At 41.8% G+C, this 20954-nt stretch overlaps 1 protein-coding gene across 1 annotated transcript in view; it reads left to right on the top strand.

Annotated features, from left to right (window-relative positions):
• Positions 1 to 16853, top strand: part of LOC143285619 (fatty acid hydroxylase domain-containing protein 2-like) — a 47746-nt gene extending 30893 nt beyond the window's left edge. The window contains exons 3-5 of the mRNA XM_076593017.1: positions 829 to 1037; positions 13770 to 14042; positions 16715 to 16853. Of these exons, the coding sequence (XP_076449132.1) occupies positions 829 to 1037; positions 13770 to 14042; positions 16715 to 16853 (621 nt within the window). The remainder of the gene's footprint in view (positions 1 to 828; positions 1038 to 13769; positions 14043 to 16714) is intronic.
• Positions 16854 to 20954: the final 4101 nt, after the last annotated feature.

Here is a 20954-nt window from a genome sequence, read left to right as displayed (position 1 = left end):
CTAAGATGTGTGTAGTATTCTGCTGTTGTGATTACAAGATAGTGTTGGATTAATCGCTTCAATCACTTTAACTGAGCTATTTAAATGTATTAGAAATGTCATTTGATGTCAGCGTTTGGTCTTCACACATATGCGTTATGTTGTTGCGTATCCCAAACCTGAGTGATAGTCTTTCCATGTACTATGTATACATGTGCTTTACTATTCACTTGTGTTGACATGTTGTACTTATGACATTTGTTTCTATCATTCCAGGCACTGTCTTCTCCTAGTTGTCTTCTTCTCTTTTTGTCTTCTTCTTAGTTCTCCTAGATATCTTCTTCTCTTAGTTTTTCTCCATGTAACTATTGTAAATAAACCAATAGAAAACCCCATTTGTGACTGGCCTCTATATGTTCCTGGCCTGTGCGTGGGATCTTGTCTATCCTTTCAATCAATCAATCATTTAGTTTAGTTCTTTTGTACCGTCTGTACCCTTCAGTAACCACTCGGTACACGGCTACACATACATACATACATACATAAAAAGATACATTCTTAGATTAGATGTGTGCGTGTATGTGTCTGTGCGTGCGTGCGTGTGTGTGTGTGTGTGTGTGTGTGTGTGTGTCTGCGTCTGGGTCTGGGTCTGGGTCTGTGTGAAGGCAATGTGTGAGTTCTGTTTAAGTAAGCCAAGGACACAACGTTGGTTATTTATTTATTTATTTATTCATTTGTTGACTCGTTTTGTTTTTGTTTTTTTTCATTTTTGTTCTTATTTATTCATATATTTATTGATCTATTCATTCATGTATCTATTTATCTATTCCATTACACAACTGATTCCAGGTTTCTCACCGCAAATTAGGGAAGGCCGTCCTCCTGGTGCTGTTTAACCAGACGGTGGTGGGTTTCCCTGTCACATGGTGTCTGTACCAAGTCATGCTTTGGCGTGGCTGTGAGGTCCTGCCCCAGGGTCTTCCCTCCTTCTGGAGACTGTTGGGCGAAATTGGTGTCTTCGCTGTCTTCGAGGAGATCGGCTTTTACTATCTGCACAGGTACAGGTTGTGAGAGCTGGCTGCGTTGAGTGTTCATCGTGTGCATTGTTTTCGTTGTTCTGAATAATTTCGCGGCCTGATTGCGATCTCTGTCTCTCTGTCCCTATATATATATATATATATATATATATATATATATATATATATATATATATATATATATATATATGTGTGTGTGTGTGTGTGTGTGTGTTTATGTGTGTATATATTGATAAAGCCTACTATACCAGGTCAGTACATCTGAACTCGAACAAACATCAGCTTACAATGTCGTCTTCCAAAACAAATATGTAAAGAAAGATCTCTTATTAAAACAAAACAAAACAAACAAAACAAAAACAAACAAAAAACCAGCCAAACAAACAACAAAAAACTACAAGAAGTTAGCCTTTGGGAAAAGTGTTGCCCTTTCATAAAAAAAAGCCAAGTCATATGTGAAAAGTCATATGTGAAAGTGTTGCCCTTTGACAAAAGCTAAGATACTGCAAAAGCCTTCAAAGTGTACATGCTTCACCTGAAGCGACAAAGAATTTTCGCAGATGTTTGGATCGATATTCAAGCGATTTCAGTGACATACTCCCCCGCACTCCCCCTTCCCCCCGCCATCCACCCCCATGTCTCTCTCTCTCTCTCTCTCTCTCTCTCTCTCTCTCTCTCTCTCTCTCTCTCTCTCTCTCTCTCTCTCTCTCTCTAACATTCACGCATTTCGTGTGGTTTTTCTTCATACCTTTTCTTTTGACATCTTTCCCTTTCGAGGGTTGGATGAAAAAAAAGCAATTGTTTGCTTACTCTATTACCCTCAGAAATGAAAGTTCATTCATTCATTCAGTCATTCTCTCTCTCTCTCTCTCTCTCTCTCTCTCTCTCTCTCTCTCTCTCTCTCTCTCTTTCATACACACACAGACACACAAACAGACACAGATACACAGACACACACACACACACACATACACATACACACACACGCGCGCGCACCTGAGAGACCTGAATGCGAAGGTCGGAAATGACAAGACGAACTACGACACGGCCACTGGGAGAGAATATTGTGTTACTGTGATTGAAAGGCAACTGGAATTTTGTGCGAACACTTTTTTTTTTCATACTTCCCTTTAAGGTTGATGATATGGATTCGTACATACCACCAAAACCCTGGCCGAAAACCAAGCTTTTAGCGCGCTACAAACACGGATATATTTTGCACGACAAGCTGCCTGCCTGAGTAGGGCCGACTGACAGCTGCCATTTGGGTGCTCATCATTCGTTTCCTCTGTCATTCAGTCAGGTTTCAGTCACGCGCACATATACTCATACAGACATGTGACATTTTTCACGTATCACCATTTTGTTTATTTACCACGCCATGTAGGCAGCCATACTCCGTTTTCGGAGGTGTGTACATGCTGGGTATGTTCTTGTTTCCATAACCCACCGAACGCTAGACATGGATTACAGGATCTTTAACGTGCGTATTTGATCTTCTGTGTGCGCATACACACGAAAAGGGTTAAGACACTAAGAATGATGTTGACGTGGGCGATCGGGAAGAAAAACCAACAACATATCCACCCTTTACCCACTAGGCGCTGTTACCGAGATTCGAACCCGGGACCCGCAGATTGAAAGTCCAACGCTTTAACCACTCGGCAAGGTGGCAGAATGGTTAAGACGCTTATCTACCAACACAGTATCCGTGAGAGTCTGGGTTCGAATCCCACTCTCGCCCCTTTCTCCCAAGTTTGACTGGAAAAATCAAAATGAGCGGTCTGGTCATTCGATGAGACGATAAAGCGAGGTCTCGTGAGCAGCACGCACTTGGCGCACTGAATAAAGAACCCATGGCAACAAAAGTGTTGTCTTCTGGCAAAATTTTGTAAAAGAAATCAACATTTTATTTTTTTCTTCTGTTGTTATTTGGTTTTGTTGTTGTTTTGGAAAAAAAAAATATTTATTTTCGTGTGTTCAGTGCTCGCAACACACGGGGACATTGTTTTATCGTCTCCCCCGAATAACTGACGACCACCCAGATCACCACCACCATAACAAGGTCTAGTGGAGGGGCGAGTTGGAATTCCCGGTCTGTATAGTGGACATGGAACCCGCACGGCAGACACTTGCTTTCTAGTCGAGTGCAATGATCACTAGGCCGCGGCTACGCCTTCATCTGTGTGTTTGGAAGTGGAGGGGTGTTGGGGGGGGGGTGGGGGGGGGGGGCTGAGAGGTGGTCGGGCGGAGTTTGGGGGAGGGGGCGGAAAAAAGGGGGTGGGAGGTGCTTAGGAGGGGAGATTAGATGGAATGAACCAGTGGGGCGGGGGCGGGAGGAGACGGGGAGGCGGGAGGGGTATGTCGGTAGGAGTGGGGTGTTGTTGTTTTACCTGATTGTTACGCACAAGGGCAGGGTTCAATGATGAGCTGTCCACATAATCCGATGTTGTTGTTGAGGTGAAACAAACTAATTAACGAAATAGCAAATTAAATCCTTTTCATCCCCTTGGGCCTAGCTTATGGAGAATTACACCGAAGTGATTGGGCCAAAGGCGCTCTGATTTTAACATTTCTTTGCCTCATTTCCTGTTTGTCTGTCTGTCTGTCTTCTTCTCTCTCTCCGTATTGTTCTCTCTCCTTCTCTGCCCCCTTCCCCCTCCCTCCCTCCCTCCCTCCCTCTCTCTCTCTCTGTCACGGTCTTTTCGTTTTTCTTTCTCTTTTCTTTTCTTTCCCCCCCTGTCACGGTCTTTGTGTCTCTGTTGCCCTGTCTCTGACCCTGTCTGTCTCTGCCTGTCTTTGTCACTGTGCCTCTGTCTCTATCTCAGACTCCTCTCTCTCTCTCTCTCTCTCTCTCTCTCTCTCTCTCTCTCTCTCTCTCTCTCTCTCTCTCTCTTTATTGCTTTACCGTTATTATCAGTAAGGTAAACACAAAATTTGAATCAACGTGAATGATAAAAAATAGTCACCAGGAATTCTTATTTAAAAAAAATTCTATTAATAATGAAATCAGAGCTCGTCTCTTGAAGAAGGAAGACAAAAATGGCGTGTGTCAGGGGAAGGAAATTACTTGGGGATTTTAGGGGATCACTCACTCACTCACTCATTCCCTCGACCGCTGGGGTCGTTGAGGGGACATGAGGAAGATGTCATAGCTCACCACGCCGTTCTGTTGGCAGCTGTCGTGGATGTAGGGGATGGGGATGCGTAATTGGAGATTTTCTTTTTTTTAATGACGATAGTGTAAGAAATTGAAAGATGTGCGTGTGAGTTGTGTAAGGGGTGGAGGAGGGGGTGGGGGTTGTTGAGATTGTGCAGATCGTGAGAAGTTATGGTTGGAAAAGGTTTCGTTCTTTATTTTTCCAATGTATTTTAACTTTTTTTTTTTTTTTTACAATGCACAAAACTTGATACTTAACAATATGGATAAACCCCATCACATTACTTTAATGCGTCAATGGGGAAAAAAAGAACAAATGCACCAATACACTGCACACACACAGAAGAAGAGTATAGGGTATACATAAAGCATATTCTGCACTCTTCTCTTCATTGCTATAGACTTCACCAACAACAGAGGGAAACCAAAAAAATCAAGCACAACCTCAACAGCATATGAAAGACAGACACAGACGGACTATAAAAGAAAAAGGACAAGCAAACGAACACACGAACAGACGTAGGAAATAATTATCTTTAAAAGGGGGACGAACTAAGGACACTTTCTTTTGCTGAGTGAAAAATAGAATAAAGTAGTATTGGGTAAATAGAGGATCGTTTTGTTCTGACTAAGGCATTGTGAAACTATATTGATATAGTTCATTATTCTATTCAGTTCATATATGGGAGCCATTTCATAGCAAATTCGTAATTTTGCATATTTTTTGCATATTCAGAAGGTGTGCATGTTTTTCAATTCTGTACAGTTCATATATGGGGGCTGGGGAGGTGGAGGGCGGGGGCAGGTAGTGGTAGTGAGGGGGGGGGATGAGGAGGGCGTTCTTGAGGTCGTGCAGATCAGAAGTTAAGGATGGAAAAGGGTTAACTGCCTCCCGTTCTTTTTTTCTTTTTCTTTTTTTTTTCTTCTTTCTTTCTTTCTGTCTTTTTTCCCCCCAGTGTGTTACGTCTTTGAAAACCTGGACACAGATTATGCCAACATTTTCAGAATCGAAAGATCGACTTGCAGTCGGATCCGCACTCTCGTTTTTTGTTTGTGTGTGTTGTTGTTGTTGTTGTTGTTGTTTGTTTGTTTTGTTGTTGTTGTTGTTGTTGTTTTTTTGGGGGGTTGTGTGTGGTAATTTTGTGTGTGTGTGTGTGTGTGTGTGTGTGTGTGTGTGTGTTGTTTTTGTTGTTGTTGTATGTGGCCTTGTGTGTGTGTGTGTTTTGTTATTGTTGTTGTTGTTGTTTTAGTACATTTGTTCTCGTCCTGTTGTTTTTCCTTTCTTTCCTTTCTTTCCTCACCCCCCCCCCCCCCCCCCCCCCCCCCCTTCATCAATTTGGTCGTTGTTCTTTTCTACCCTCTTGTTTCGTGTTGTTGTTGTTGTTGTTGTTGTTGTTCTGTTCAACTGTCTTGTTTTTGAATACTTTTTTAATTGCCCTTTCCGGTAGTGATCTGTCATCTGTTTGTTTTTCTGTTCCTCAGTATTTGTTTCTATTTTCTTTGTTTGTGTGTGTGTGTGTGTGGTCTTTTCTTGATCTGATTCTGACATTTTGCCTCTCCTTTTCTTCTGTATTCTTTTTCCTTGTCTTTCCTTTGTTCAGTTTTCCTGGTGATGGAGATGCGACAGCAGCAGTACGTGTGTGTGTGTGTGTGTGTGTGTGTGTGTGTGTGTGTGTGTACGCGTGTTTGTTGTTGTTGTTTTTGTCGTGTATTTTTGTTTGTTTGTTTGTTTGCTTGTTTGTTTTTTTTTTGTGTTTTTTTTGATGATGCAACGACTGACAAGTAATTTTCAACAAACAATATGACAATATTTCGAAGGTGAATATCTTCGTCGGTCTTTTTTTTTTCTTTTTTCTTTTTTCTTTTTTTTGTGTCTTTTCTCCTTTCCTTCTCCCTTTTTTCTTAGACTGTGTTTATTTTTCACCCATCTACTAATGTATATATATATAGTGTGTGTGTGTGTGTGTGTGTGTGTGTGTGTGTGTGTGTGTGTGTGTGTTGTGGGTTCAAAAGTCAAATTTATCTTTCTTAAGTTCCCTCTCAAAAATCGATTCTAAAAAAAAAAATATATGATTTAGGTGTTGTTGTTTTTTAAATACTCATACACATTTTTTCCAATGAGAATCACGTAGTTAATACATCTGACGTTTCCTTTCGGATACTGAGTTTCCTTCAGCAACTGACAATTTTAACGTAATGTTTGTTTCTAGTTTATTTTTTTGTTGAATAAAGTTCCATAGGTTTTGGACCAAAAGGCACTCAGAGAAAAAAATGCTTTTTCTTGAAACGTGTGAAACTGCTGCTAAAACAACAAATACTACTATGACTACTACTTCTACTACTGCTGCTACTACTACTACTGTTGTTGTTGTTGTTGCTGCTGCGGCTATTAGTACCCTTTATTTTATAAATAGCTCTTTCAAGCAACGTCAGATCATCAAGCCATAAATGCCTCCAGATCCCACCTGTCTCTGTCTCTCTGTCTCTGTCTCTGTCTGTCTGTCTGTCTGTCTGTCTGTCTCTCTCTCTCTCTCTCTCTCTCTCTCTCTCTCTCTCTCTCTCTCTCTCTCTAACATTCACGCATTTCGTGTGGTTTTTCTTCATACCTTTTCTTTTGACATCTTTCCCTTTCGAGGGTTGGATGAAAAAAAAGCAATTGTTTGCTTACTCTATTACCATCAGAAATGAAAGTTCATTCATTCATTCATTCATTCTCTCTCTCTCTCTCTCTCTCTCTCTCTCTCTCTCTCTCTCTTTCATACACACACAGACACACAAACAGACACAGATACACAGACACACACACACACACACACACATATACACATACACACACACGCGCGCGCACCTGAGAGACTTGAATGCGAAGGTCGGAAATGACAAGACGAACTACGACACGGCCACTGGGAGAGAATATTGTGTTACTGTGATTGAAAGGCAACTGGAATTTTGTGCGAACACTTTTTTTTTCATACTTCCCTTTAAGGTTGATGATATGGATTCTTACATACCACCAAAACCCTGGCCGAAAACCAAGCTTTTAGCGCGCTACAAACACGGATATATTTTGCACGACAAGCTGCCTGCCTGAGTAGGGCCGACTGACAGCTGCCATTTGGGTGCTCATCATTCGTTTCCTCTGTCATTCAGTCAGGTTTCAGTCACGCGCACATATACTCATACAGACATGTGACATTTTTCACGTATGACTATTTTGTTTATTTACCACGCCATGTAGGCAGCCATACTCCGTTTTCGGAGGTGTGTGCATGCTGGGTATGTTCTTGTTTCCATAACCCACCGAACGCTAGACATGGATTACAGGACCTTTAACGTGCGTAGTTTATCTTCTGCGTGCGCATACACACGAAGAGGGTTAAGGCACTAGCAGGACTGCACATAACAATGATGCTGACGTGGGCGATCGGGAGGAAAAACCAACAACATATCTACCCTTTACCCACTATGCGCTGTTACCGAGATTCGAACCCGGGACGCGCAGATTGAAAGTCCAACGCTTTAACCACTCGGCAAGGTGGCAGAATGGTTAAGACGCTTATCTACCAACACAGTATCCGTGAGAGTCTGGGTTCGAATCCCACTCTCGCCCCTTTCTCCCACGTTTGACTAGAAAAATCAAACTGAGCGGTCTAGTCATTCGGATGAGACGATAAAGCGAGGTCTCGTGAGCAGCACGCACTTGGCGCACTGAAAAAAGAACCCATGGCAACAAAAGTGTTGTCTTCTGGCAAAATTTTGTAAAAGAAATCAACATTTTATTTTTTCTTCTGTTGTTATTTGGTTTTGTTGTTGTTTTGAAAAAATATATTTATTTTCGTGTGTTCAGTGCTCGCAACACACGGGGACATTGTTTTATCGTCTCCCCCGAATAACTGACGACCACCCAGATCACCACCACCGTAACAAGGTCTAGTGGAGGGGCGAGTTGGAATTCCCGGTCTGTATAGTGGACATGGAACCCGCACGGCAGACACTTGCTTTCTAGTCGAGTGCAATGATCACTAGGCCGCGGCTACGCCTTCATCTGTGTGTTTGGAAGTGGAGGGGTGTTGGGGGGGGGCGGGGGGGGGGCTGAGAGATGGTCGGGCGGAGTTTGGGGGAGGGGGCGGAAAAAGGAGGTGGGAGGTGCTTAGGAGGGGAGATTAGATGGAATGAACCAGTGGGACGGGGGCGGGAGGAGACGGGGGGCGGGGGGGGGTATGTCGGTAGGAGTGGGGTGTTGTTGTTTTACCTGATTGGTGCGCACAAAGGCAGGGTTCAATGATGAGCTGTCCACATAATCCGATGTTGTTGTTGAGGTGAAACAAACTAATTAACAAAAGAGCAAATTAAATCCTTTTCATCCCCTTGGGCCTAGCTTATGGAGAATTACACCGAAGTGATTGGGCCAAAGGCGCTCTGATCTTAACATTTCTTTGCCTCATTTCCTGTTTGTCTGTCTGTCTGTCTTCTTCTCTCTCTCCGTATTGTTCTCTCTCCTTCTCTGCCCCCCTTCCCCCTCCCTCTCTCTCTCTCTCTCTCTCTCTCTCTCTCTCTCTCTGTCACGGTCTTTTCGTTTTTCTTTCTCTTTTCTTTCCCCCCCTGTCACGGTCTTTGTGTCACTGTTGCCCTGTCTCTGACCCTGTCTGTCTCTGCCTGTCTTTGTCACTGTGCCTCTGTCTGTATCTCAGACTCCTCTCTCTCTCTCTCTCTTTATTGCTTTACCGTTATTATCAGTAAGGTAAACACAAAATTTGAATCAACGTGAATGATAAAAAGTAGTCACCAGGAATTCTTATTTAAAAAAATTCTATTAATAATGAAATCAGAGCTCTTCTCTTAAGGAAGACAAAAATGGCGTGTGTCAGGGGAAGGAAATTACTTGGGGGGATTTTAGGGGATCACTCACTCACTCACTCATTCCCTCGACCGCTGGGGTCGTTGAGGGGACATGAGGAAGATGTCATAGCTCACCACGCCGTTCTGTTGGCAGCTGTCGTTGATGTAGGGGATGGGGATGCGTAATTGGAGATTTTCTTTTTTTTCAAATGACGATAGTGTAAGAAATTGAAAGATGTGCGTGTGAGTTGTGTAAGGGGTGGAGGAGGGGGTGGGGGTTGTTGAGATTGTGCAGATCGTGAGAAGTTATGGTTGGAAAAGGTTTCGTTCTTTATTTTTCCAATGTATTTTAACTTTTTTTTTTTTTTTTTTTTTTTTTTACAATGCACAAAACTTGATACTTAACAATATGTATAAACCCCATCACATTACTTTAATGCATCAATAGGAAAAAATAAAGAACAAATGCACCAATACACTGCACACACACACAGAAGAAGGGTATAGGGTATACATAAAGCATATTCTGCACTCTTCTCTTCATTGCTATAGACTTCACCAACAACAGAGGGAAACAAAAAAATCAAGCACAACCTCAACAGCATATGAAAGACAGACACAGACGGACTATAAAAGAAAAAGGACAAGCAAACGAACACACGAACAGACGTAGGAAATAATTTTCTTTAAAAAGGGGACGAACTAAGGACACTTTCTTTTGCTGAGTGAAAAATAGAATAAAGTAGTATTGGGTAAATAGAGGATCGTTTTGTTCTGACTAAGGCATTGTGAAACTATATTGATATAGTTCATTATTCTATTCAGTTGATATATGGGAGCCATTTCATAGCAAATTCGTGATTTTGCATATTCAGAAGGTGTGCATGTTTTTCAATTCTGTACAGTTCATATATTGGGGCTGGGGAGGTGGAGGGCGGGGGCAGGTAGTGGTAGTGAGGGGGGGGGGGGATGAGGAGGGCGTTCTTGAGGTCGTGCAGATCAGAAGTTAAGGATGGAAAAGGGTTAACTGCCTCCCGTTCTTTTTTTCTTTTTCTTTTTTTTTTCTTCTTTCTTTCTTTCTGTCTTTTTTCCCCCCCAGTGTGCTATGTCTTTCAAAAACTGGACACAAATTATGCCATCATTTTCAGAATCAAAAGATCGACTTGCAGTCGGATCCGCACTTCCGTTTTTTTGTTTGTGTGTGTGTTGTTGTTGTTTTGGGGTTTTTTTTGTGTGGGTTTTTTTTGTTTTGTTTTGTGGGGTTTTTTGTTTTTGTTTTTTTTTTGTATGTGGCCTTTTTGTGTGTGTGTGTGTGTTTTGTTATTGTTGTTGTTGTTGTTTTAGTACATTTGTTCTCGTCCTGTTGTTTTTCCTTTCTTTCCTCTCCCAGACAACCCTCCCCCCCCCCCCGACGCCCCCCACCCCCACCCCCACCCCCCACCCTCCCCCTTCATCAATTTGGTCGTTGTTCTTTTCTACCCTCTTGTTTCGTGTTGTTGTTGTTGTTGTTGTTGTTGTTGTTGTTCTGTTCAACTCTCTTGTTTTTGAATACTTTTTTTTTAATTGCCCTTTCCGGTAGTGATCTGTCATCTGTTTGTTTTTTCTGTTCCTCAGTATTTGTTTCTATTTTCTTTGTTTGTTTGTGTGTGTGCGTGTGGTCTTTTCCGTTTGATCTCATTCTGACATTTTGCCTCTCCTTTCCTTCTGTATTCTTTTTCCTTGTCTTTCCTTTGTTCAGTTTTCCTGGTGATGGAGATGCGACAGCAGCAGTACGTGTGTGTGTGTGTGTGTGTGTGTGTGTGTGTGTGTGTGTGTGTGTGTGTGTGTGTGTGTGTACGCGTGTTTGTTGTTGTTGTTTTTGTCGTGTATTTTTGTTTGTTTGTTTGTTTGCTTGTTTGTTTTGTTTTTGTTTTTTGATGAGGCAACGACTGACAAGTAATTTGTAACAAACAATATGACAGTATATGAACACCGTGAGTGAATATCTTCGTCGGTCTTTCTGCTTTTCTTTTTTCTTTTCTTTTCTCCTTTCCTTCTCCCTTTTTCTTAGACTGTGTTTATTTTTCACCCATCTACTAATGTATATAGTCTGTGTGTGTGTGTATGTGTGTGTGTGTGTGTGTGTGTGTGTGTGTGTGTGTGTGTGTGTGTGTGTGTGTGTTGTGGGTTCAAAAGTCAAATTTATCTTTCTTAAGTTCCCTCTCAAAAATCGATTCTAAAGAAAAATATGATCTAGGTGGGATGTTTTTTTAAATACTCATACACATTTTCCAATCAGAATCACGTAGTTAATGCATCTGACTTTTCCTTTCGGATAATGAGTTTCCTTCAGCAACTGACAATTTTAACGTAATGTTTCTTTCTAGTTTATTTTTTTGTTGAATAAAGTTCCATGGGTTTTGGACCAAAAGGCACTCAGAGAAAAAATGCTTTTTTCTTGAAACGTGTGAAACTGCTGCTAAAACAACAAATACTACTATGACTACTACTTCTACTACTGCTGCTACTACTACTACTGTTGTTGTTGTTGTTACTGCTGCTGCTGCTATTAGTACCCTATATTTTATAAATAGCTCTTTCAAGCAACGTCAGATCATCAGGCCATAAATGCCTCCAGATCCCACCTGTCTCTGTCTCTCTGTCTCTGTCTCTGTCTGTCTGTCTGTCTGTCTGTCTGTCTGTCTCTCTCTCTCTCTCTCTCTCTCTCTCTTTCTCTCTCTTGTGTGTGTGTTTGTGTGTCTCTTAGAGCAACAGCAGATATGTAAGTCGGCCAAAGTGCTAATATCTTCACTGTTGGAAAATATAGATTCATTCTCTCTCTCTCTCTCTCTCTCTCTCTCTCTCTCTCTCTCTCTCTCTCTCTTTCCTAGAATGGTATTCAAATGCTTCCCGGAATTATGGAATTGTTTATATTACTTTTTTGCCGACGATGTTGTTTTGCTCTCATCCACTCCCTCAGGTCTGCAAACACAGTTAAACTTTCTAAAGGCTTGCTGTGAAAGCATGACATTTAGTGTAAATAAAAATAAAACAAAAATTATAGTATTTCGCAAAGGCGGATTCTTGGGTAAAAAAGAATATTGGTTTTATGAAGGCGTACCACTACGAATATTGTTATCCTGGTTTTAGTTTCACCACCAAAATCAGTCTTAAACGGGGTACTAATCATTTGGTAAAGAAAGGCAAGAAAGCGCTATTAAGACTAAACAGAGCCTTTCGAAAATATAAAGATGTGTCGCTTTCTTTAAAAAAATTTTATACGAAAATAAACCAATATTACTTTACTGAAATATCGGGACTGCAATGATAGGATCATATCGAAAAGGTTCATATCATGGCATGCAAAAGATTTTTAGGGGTTCCTGTGCGCACACCCAACAAGATGGTGTATGGCGAACTGGGGCCTTATCCATTGTACGTGAACTCGTACATAAACTGCCTTAGGTACTGGTTTAAACTTCTGGAAATGGATCAGCAACGGTTACCACGAAAAGCTTACGGCATTTACGGTATTTAGATGAAAAGGGAAAGAACTGCTGGGTTACACAAATAAGAGAAATTTTATGCCAAGCTGGTTTCGGTATTGTGTGGCTACAACAAGGGACTGGAGACGTTAAATTGTTCCTAAATATATTCAAACAACGTCTGGTCGACATATATACCCAGGAATGGTCCGGGGCTGTTCGAGTTAAATCGACATATTCACACTATCGATCATTTAAGGTTGTCTTTGAGAGAAAAATACATAATGAATACTGGTATTTACTGCTTCAGAGTTGTTCTCTCTCAGATCAGACTTGATGTACTTCCTCTCAATATTAATATTCATCGTTATAGCAATTCGAACCAGAAAAGATGCTGCCCCTTTTGTATTTTCAAAAACCGAAAATGGATTGCATTTTCTGTTTGAATGCCCAGTTTATGCAGATAAATGAATATAATTTCTAAAAGATTCAAAGAAGGTTCCCATTTGCAGACTATGAGCCACATAGGCGAAATCTGTCTCAATTTATATTTCATGGTATCAAGAAAAGATCTCATGATCAACGGTGATTACTGAACTGCTGCTTTCTACATTAATTTCACACCTTCTATATGTTGGTGATGTTGGTGAATGTGTAAGATTAAAATGACACTGCAAACATGATGTTGAAATGCTAAGAAATGTCAAATGCACATTATAAACACGTTTGTTATTATTATCATTATTATTGTTGTTGTTAGAAATGTCAAATGCACATTATAAACACGTTTGTTATTATTGTTGTTGTTGTTATTATGATTATTAACGCGCGCACGCGCGCGTGTCTGTTTGTTTGTTTGTTTGTGTGTGTGTGTGTGTGTGTGTGTGTGTGTGTGTGTGTGTGTGTGTGTGTGTGTGTGTGTGTGTGTGTGTGTGTGTGTGTGTGATCGTTTAAGAAGTTTGTCAACCCTTGAATTTTTGCCGTCTGAACGACAATCTGTAATAACCAAAACATCCCCTTCGACTTTTGACATCAGCTTGTCTGATTCTGTTGAAATTTGCCAGCACGCGAGTTTATATCATAACAACGTTCTTGCTGTTGGTATGTTTATCCAGTTTGTACCCCTCCGACCCCACCTCCGACCCCCGACCCCACCAGACCCTGCCCCCCACCACTCCCCCTCCCCGTGTGTTCGCATAATGGCGTGAAGCCGATGTACAAGACACAAGTTTTCTTATTTTGTCTCTCTTTCCTGAAAAAAACACACCCCAAAACAACAACAAAAAACAGACTCTTCCACCACCCGTTCCTCTACAAACGGGTGCACAAGCTGCACCACGAGTGGACGGCGCCCATCGGTCTGGTGTCCATATACGCTCACCCCTTGGAGCACGCGCTGGTCAACCTGCTCCCAGCCATCTTCGGCCCGGTGGCCCTGGGTTCACACCTGGCCTGCCTGTGGGTGTGGATGGCCCTGGTTCTGCTGACCACCACGGTCCATCACAGCGGCTACCACTTCCCCTTGCTGCCCTCGCCTGAGTACCACGACTTCCACCACTTGAAGTAAGTGGAGTGACGGCCTGGAGGTAACGCGTTCGCTAAGGAACCGAGAGAATCTGAGCGCACTGGTTCGAATCACGGCTCAGTCGCCAAATATTTTTTTTTTCTCCCCCTCCACTAGACCTTGAGTGGTAGTTTGGACGCTAGTCATTCTGATGAGATGATAAACCGATGTCCCATGTGCAGCATGCACTTAGCGCACGTAAAAGAACCCACGGCAACAAAAGGGTTGTCCATGGCAAAATTGTACATAAAAATCCACTTCGATAGGAAAACAAAAACAAAAAAATGCAGGCTGGAAAAAATACAAAAAATGGGTGTTGCTCTCAGTATAGCGACGCGCTCTCTCTGGAGAGAACAACCCAAATTTCACACAGAGAAATCTGCTGAGACGTAGCAAGAGAAAAGGGAGACTGAAAGAGAGGGGGAGAGCGAGAGAGAGAGAGGGGGGGAAGGGGGGTGACAGAGAGAGACACAGACACTGTCACATATTTTATCGTCCATTTAGCCTTAAGGCCCTTTTCAAAAGTACTCAGTGAAAGGTGACAGAAAGGATCCAGTTACAGATGACAGATTATAGAATACTTTATTATCTCAACAAGAGAAATTCATCTGTGGTGTAAAACACATAAACAAAATACGGAAATCACAGTCAATCAACATAAAACAAAATGTTCAGATGGCAACCCATGCGTACAATAATCACAGCAGATAACAACAACACAACAGAAACCTTCAAAAGGTAACTTAGAGTAAATCGTACATAAATCATCACAGCCATGCATGTGCAACACAAAATCAGTTAAAGGATATGAATAAAACAGGCATGAAATAGCATACTAAAAGTAGACATAAGACAGAAAAAGATTATAATAACACCCAGGATTTCCTGTTTGTCTGTGTGGGGGAAAGGACGGAAAAGATAAATCTTATTGTCACTGCCGGCGTCGGTTTGTTTGTTTGTTTGTTTGTTTTTTTGTTCTGTTCCTAAAAAGACCAAAGAATAAAAGTTGCGTATACTCGTGTTACAAATCGAAACGTTGAATAAAACAAAAACAAGACTTAAAAAAAAAAAATAAATAAATAAATAAAGTCAACATCGACACAAAACAACAATCAAAGAAATCATTTCGGAAATTGCGCTCAGTCGGAAGAATTAGATTACAGTGATGTCATGTTGTTTTGGGTTGTTGTTGTTTTTTTGTTTGTTTGTTTGTTTGTTTGTTTTAGACAAAAGGCTCTTTGGCAAAGCGCCGTTGTCCTCGAAATTGCTTCCCTTCACCCCCCCCCCCCCCCCCCCCCCACCTCCTAGTTATGACAATCCGGTGTTTAGCTGTGGAAACGAGACAAAGTGACATGAACATAAAACGACAAACAAGGACAAAGGCTGCTGCTCTTCTGGTGAGGAGAAGACCCATAACTTCAACACACCTTGTCTCACTTTTGGCTGCAAGATGTTGCTGCTTTTTTGATAATCGTTGTTGTTGATGTTGTTGATGTTGATGTTGTTGTTGTTGTTTTGATACTAGTGTTCACCTCATTGAGGTACGATTCGTCATCTTTCACTCGTGTGTGTGTGTGTGTGTGTGTGTGTGTGTATGTGTGTGTGTGTGTGTGTCTGTGTGTGTCTGTGTGTGTCTGTGTGTCTGTCTGTCTGTCCGAGCTAATATTTAACAAAACAGAAATGGCTCAACAGAGCTCATACTTCACATCCACATTTCATCAAACATGGTATGGTAACTCTCCCTGTCACGATGGTACACGAATAGAATTAAAGGTCAGATGTATGTTGAAGGTGAAGGCCGTGACATGACATACAATAATCACTTGAGAAAGAATGGAAGCTTGGGACAAAATAGACGATGTATCATTTCGTTTTCCATTCCATAATTCCTGTGGTCGATTCAAGTGACGTGGTTGCAAAGTGTTGAAGTTTTTGAAGGCCTTCGTTTGCCTACTCTTTCTCATAATCCCACGATTTCTCTCACTCTAAGTTGAGAAAAACGCGTGTGCGTGTGTGTGCGTGTTTGTGTGTGTGTGTGTGTGTGTGTGTGTGTGTGTGTGTGTGTGTGTCTGTGTCTGTGTGTGTGTGTGTGTGTGTGTGTGTGTGTGTGTGTGTGTGTGTGTGTCTGTGTGTCTGTGTGTGTGTGTCTGTGTGTGTGTCTGTGTGTGTGTCTGTGTGTGTGTCTGTGTGTGTCTGTGTCTGTGTGTGTGTGTGTGTGTGTGTGTGTGTGTGTGTGTGTGGAGTGGGGATGGGGATGGGGAGCACAGTTTCTCTCACTTTAAGAGAAAGCGTGGGATTGTAAGAAAGTGTGGTCGTTCTTCTGTCACTTTTCGGAAAGCGTAGGGAGTTCCCCTTATCATTCTGAAAAAAAAAAAAAAAAAAAAAAAAACATTAAAAGGTCATAATAACGAATAAGATTATTTTGTCATCGGGCTCGGTCCCTCGCCTTTTCCAAACCCAAATCAAGAGAAAAACGAAAGAGAAAAAGAAGAGAGAAAGATAGGGATGAAGTCAACGATTATCATGATAATGATGGTGACGTTAGTGAAGACTTTGACAATGACGACACGGTATCGGTTTAAACGAATGTGTGTGTGTGTGTGTGTGTGTGTGTGTGTGTGTGTGTGTGTGTGTGTGTGCGCGTGTGCATCTATCTGTGTGTATGTTGTAGATTCAACGCGTGTTTCGGCGTATCTGGGATCCTGGACTGGCTTCATGGTACCGACGCTCTGTTCCGGAAGTCCAAGGCCAGCCTCCGGCACCGAACACTGCTGTCCCTGAAACCCATGTCACAACTGGTCTTGGACTGACTGAACGGAGACGACGACGGCTCTGGTGGGAGTATTTGTATCAGTGTTACTCTCTTTGTCACAACATATTTCTCTGTGTGAACTTTGGACTGCTCTCCCCAGGGAGAGCGCGTCGCTACATTGACAGCGCCACCCATTCTTTTCTTTTTTCTTTTTTTTTTCTACCTGCAGTTTGTTTTCCTATCGAAGTGGATTTTTCTACAGAATTTTGCCAGGGACAGTTCTTTTGGTGCCGTGTTTTTTTGGGGGTTTTTGGGGGGTTTTTGTTTGTTTGTTTGTTTGTTTCTTTTTTGTTTTGTTTTGTTTTGTTTTTTGTTTACGTGCGCTAAATGCGTGCTGCACACGCGACCTCGGTTTATCGTCTCATCCGAATGACTAGCGTCCAGGCCACCACTAACGGTCTAGTGGATGGGGAGAAAATACTGGCGACTGCCGGTGTGATTCGAACCAGCACGCTCAGATTCTCTCGCTTCCTAGGCGGACGCGTTACCTACAGGCCAACACTCCATGTGGCCCATGGACCGTCACACGTTTTAGACAAAAGAGGTGACATGAGGTTCAGTCAGACTAAAGCCGCTGTTGAAGAAGCAGCAGCACCAGCACCAGCAACAAAAGCATCAGTTGCCTCAAAAGTAGCAAATGTAGACGCGGCAGAAGACGCTTGCATTATAGTAGCAGTAGTACTAGTACTAGTAGTAGAAGGCAGCAGATGATCCCGAGTTTGTAAGAAGCTTAGAGCTTGGTCTCCGACCGAGGATAGGCGCTATATAAGTATCTAAATCATAGTAGTAGTAGTAGTGTTTGTAGTGGTTGTGGTTGTTCATTGTTGTTGTGGGTGTTCATTGTTGTTGTGGGTGTTTATTGTTGTTGTGGGTGTTTATTGTTGTTGTTGTTGTTGGTGTTATTGTTGTTGTTGTTGTTGTGTCAGCTGTAGAAAGAGCAGAGCTGCAGCAGCAGTATCAATCACATTTCAAACAAAACCTTCAGTATTTTTGATCGCTGATTTAAGTTGAAGCTTCATTTAATTAAGGTCTGTGTGTGTGTGTGTGTGTGTGTGTGTGTGTGTGTGTGTGTGTGTGTGTGTGTGTGTGTGTGTGTGTGTGTGTGTATGCGAGGGCGACAGCAACGATAGTATTATATTATGATATATCTTAAGAATTAGAAATAAGAATATGATAATAAAAAAGTAATGATGTAAATAAGAAGAAGAAGAAGAAAAAGAAGAAGAATGATACGGCTACTACTACTACTACTACTACTACTACTACTACTACTAATAATAATAATAATAATAATAATAATAATACTGCTACTACTACTACTACTACAACTACTACTGTTAGTATCATTACGATTATTATCATTATCATCATCATCAGTGCTGTTGATAATGATGATGGCGATGAAGACGATGATGATGACGATGACGATAAAGTGGAAGTAGTTTGGATAGATAGATAGACAGATAGACAGACATATAGATAGATAGATAGATAGATAGACAGATAGATAGATAGATAGATAGATAGATAGATAGATAGATAGATAGAAGGGAACATGCATATGCAGGAAGACGGACAAATATGCAGACAGGAGGGAGGGAAGGGAGAAAAGAGAAGAGCCACAGACAGACAGACAGACAGACAGACAGACAGACAGACAGACGAACAGAAATAAAAGAAAGACCTGAGTAGGTAACGAGACAGAGAACACCTGACCTCCTACCTCACCCCCAACCCCCACCCCCTATCTCTCTCTCCCTCTCTTTCTCTCTCTCTCTCTCTGATGTGACTATGAATTTGTAACCACCCTCAATGACATGGGCCAGTGGCCTATTCATTAAACCATTCAGTGTTCAGTGTTTCTCTGTGTGTGTGTGTGTGTGTGTGTGTGTGTGTGTGTGTGTGTGTGTGTGTGTGTGTGTGTGTGTGTGTATGATTTTCTCTCTCTCTCTCTTTCTCTCTCTCACTCTCTCTCACTCTTTCTCTCTCTTTTTCTCTCTCTCTTTCTTTCTTTCTCTCTCTCTTTCTCTCTCTCCCCCTTTCTCTCTCTCTCTCTCTTTCTCTCTCTCTCCCTCTTTCTCTCTCTCTCATTCTCTCTCACTCTCTTTCTCTCTCTTTTTTCTCTCTTTCCTTCTCTCTCTCTCTTCCTTTCTCTCTCTCTATCTCTCTTTCTCTCTCTGTCTGTCTCTCTGCCTGTCTGTGTGTCTCTCTTTCTCTGTCTGTGTCTGTGTCTGTCTGTCTGTCTGTCTGTCTGTCTCTCTCTCTCTCTCTCTCTCTCTCTCTCTCTCTCTTTGCCACCCATCCCTTAAACACTCACTGAAGAGTCACAGATACGCACACAGGAAGTAAGGCGTGAGGATGCACAATCTTTACATTAACTGTATTTCCATCGTTTTTAAGCTCGTTTGTTCCGCAGGGTTATCGCTTTGTTTGTTTCTTTTTTGTTTTTGCTCTTTGTTCAGTTCTTCAGTAATCGTGAATGATTCGTCAAAAATGAAACAAAAAGAAACTTATGTGTCTGTGTATGTTCGTGTTTATGTTTGTGTATTTGAGAATATATTATATGTATGAGCGTGATTTCGAGCGTGTGTGTGTACATATATATATATATATATATATATATATATATATATATATATATATATATATATATATATATATGCGCTTGCTTTGTGTTTTCTTTTTTCTTTTTATCTTTTCATTTCTTCTTTTTTTCTTCTTCTTTTTTTTATAGATTTATATGTTCATGATTTATTTGTTTATTTATTTTGGTTATGTGATTTCTTTTGTTTTTATTTGTATTTAGTGATTAGAAGTCATTGGCTTCAAGTTATGAAACAGCTAACCCGATATTCTTCCTTTCATGAAAAAAAAAGAAGAAAAAAGGTAAGAACCAGCCAGGAAAAAAGGCATAGTATGTTTCAAAGTACACATGACTAAAAGTACACATACTGCTACTTACTGCGGTCAATGATAGCTACTTAGCGCCCTCTTAGCAGAGAGTGGAGACCATAGATATAAGCGCTTCCTGTGTCAGTGGATGCGAGACTGATAATTCACAACTAATCTGACCACCGTTCCTCTGGATCCTTCCGATACCTGGAAATATGGACACGAACAAATTTCCGGCATTGCAGTAAACGAGTGGAAGAGAGAGGGGGGGGGGAGGGGGGGGGGAGAGAGGGGGGGGGGGGGTCATCACACGTGTACTGAGTGGTCATAATGAGAGCACACTGCTAAATGCCTCACAATTACCACCACCAACATGTGAAAAAGTATCTCCCCTTCCCCTCACCCCCCCCCCCCCCCCACGACCCCCAGCCCCTCCCCTTCCCCCGCACCCCCCACCCCCACCCCACCCCCGCACTACATAAGCAGAACCTTTGGGTCTGGATTTTCCCCCCAGCTGAACGTTTATGCTGAGTGATGGAAGTAAAGGCTTCTGACATAGCTTGCCTACTTCCCGTTCCCTCTCCCGATCCCAAAATGTACTTTAACCAACGTTATTGTGGTTTTTGTTTGTTTGTTTGTTTTGTCTTGTTTTTTGCCCACGAGAATCAGAATGGGTAGGGTCAATACTGAAACTTGCAAGTGCATTGAGTGATTACACCAAGTAATATTATAGTGATGATAGAGCTAGTATATCAGTAGGCTTTGTTATTAGTTAATAGCATTTATGATCTTGTTATATACATGTGTATATGTGTCTCAACTCCCGGACCTTTTTCTTCCTTGCCATTGTCCCCCACTGCTCAGTCACCATCTTTTTCTTCCACTGTCTGTCTGCCTGACTCACCTGCTTCACCATTAGATTCCTCTCTCCTTACCTCTGATCTCTTTCATGCCTGTCTGTTCAATGCTCAATCTGTCTGCCCTGATCAAAAGACTGACTATATTTCTGATTTTATTTTTGAAAATAACTTTGATATCGTATTTCTTACCGAAACCTGGTTAGTCACAAGGTCACGAACCCAAACTTAAACAACTGATCCCCCCTGGATACAAAACTATGTTACTTCCTCGACTGTCTCGTGGAGGTGGCATCGCCACCGTCTACAGAGACATCTTGGAGTCTTCCCTCTCCTTCTCCCATAACCAC

The sequence above is a fragment of the Babylonia areolata genome, chromosome 9, assembly GCF_041734735.1.
Source record: "Babylonia areolata isolate BAREFJ2019XMU chromosome 9, ASM4173473v1, whole genome shotgun sequence".
NCBI classification, from domain to species: Eukaryota; Metazoa; Mollusca; class Gastropoda; order Neogastropoda; family Buccinidae; genus Babylonia; species Babylonia areolata.
This window is presented reverse-complemented; position numbering and strand designations above follow the sequence as displayed.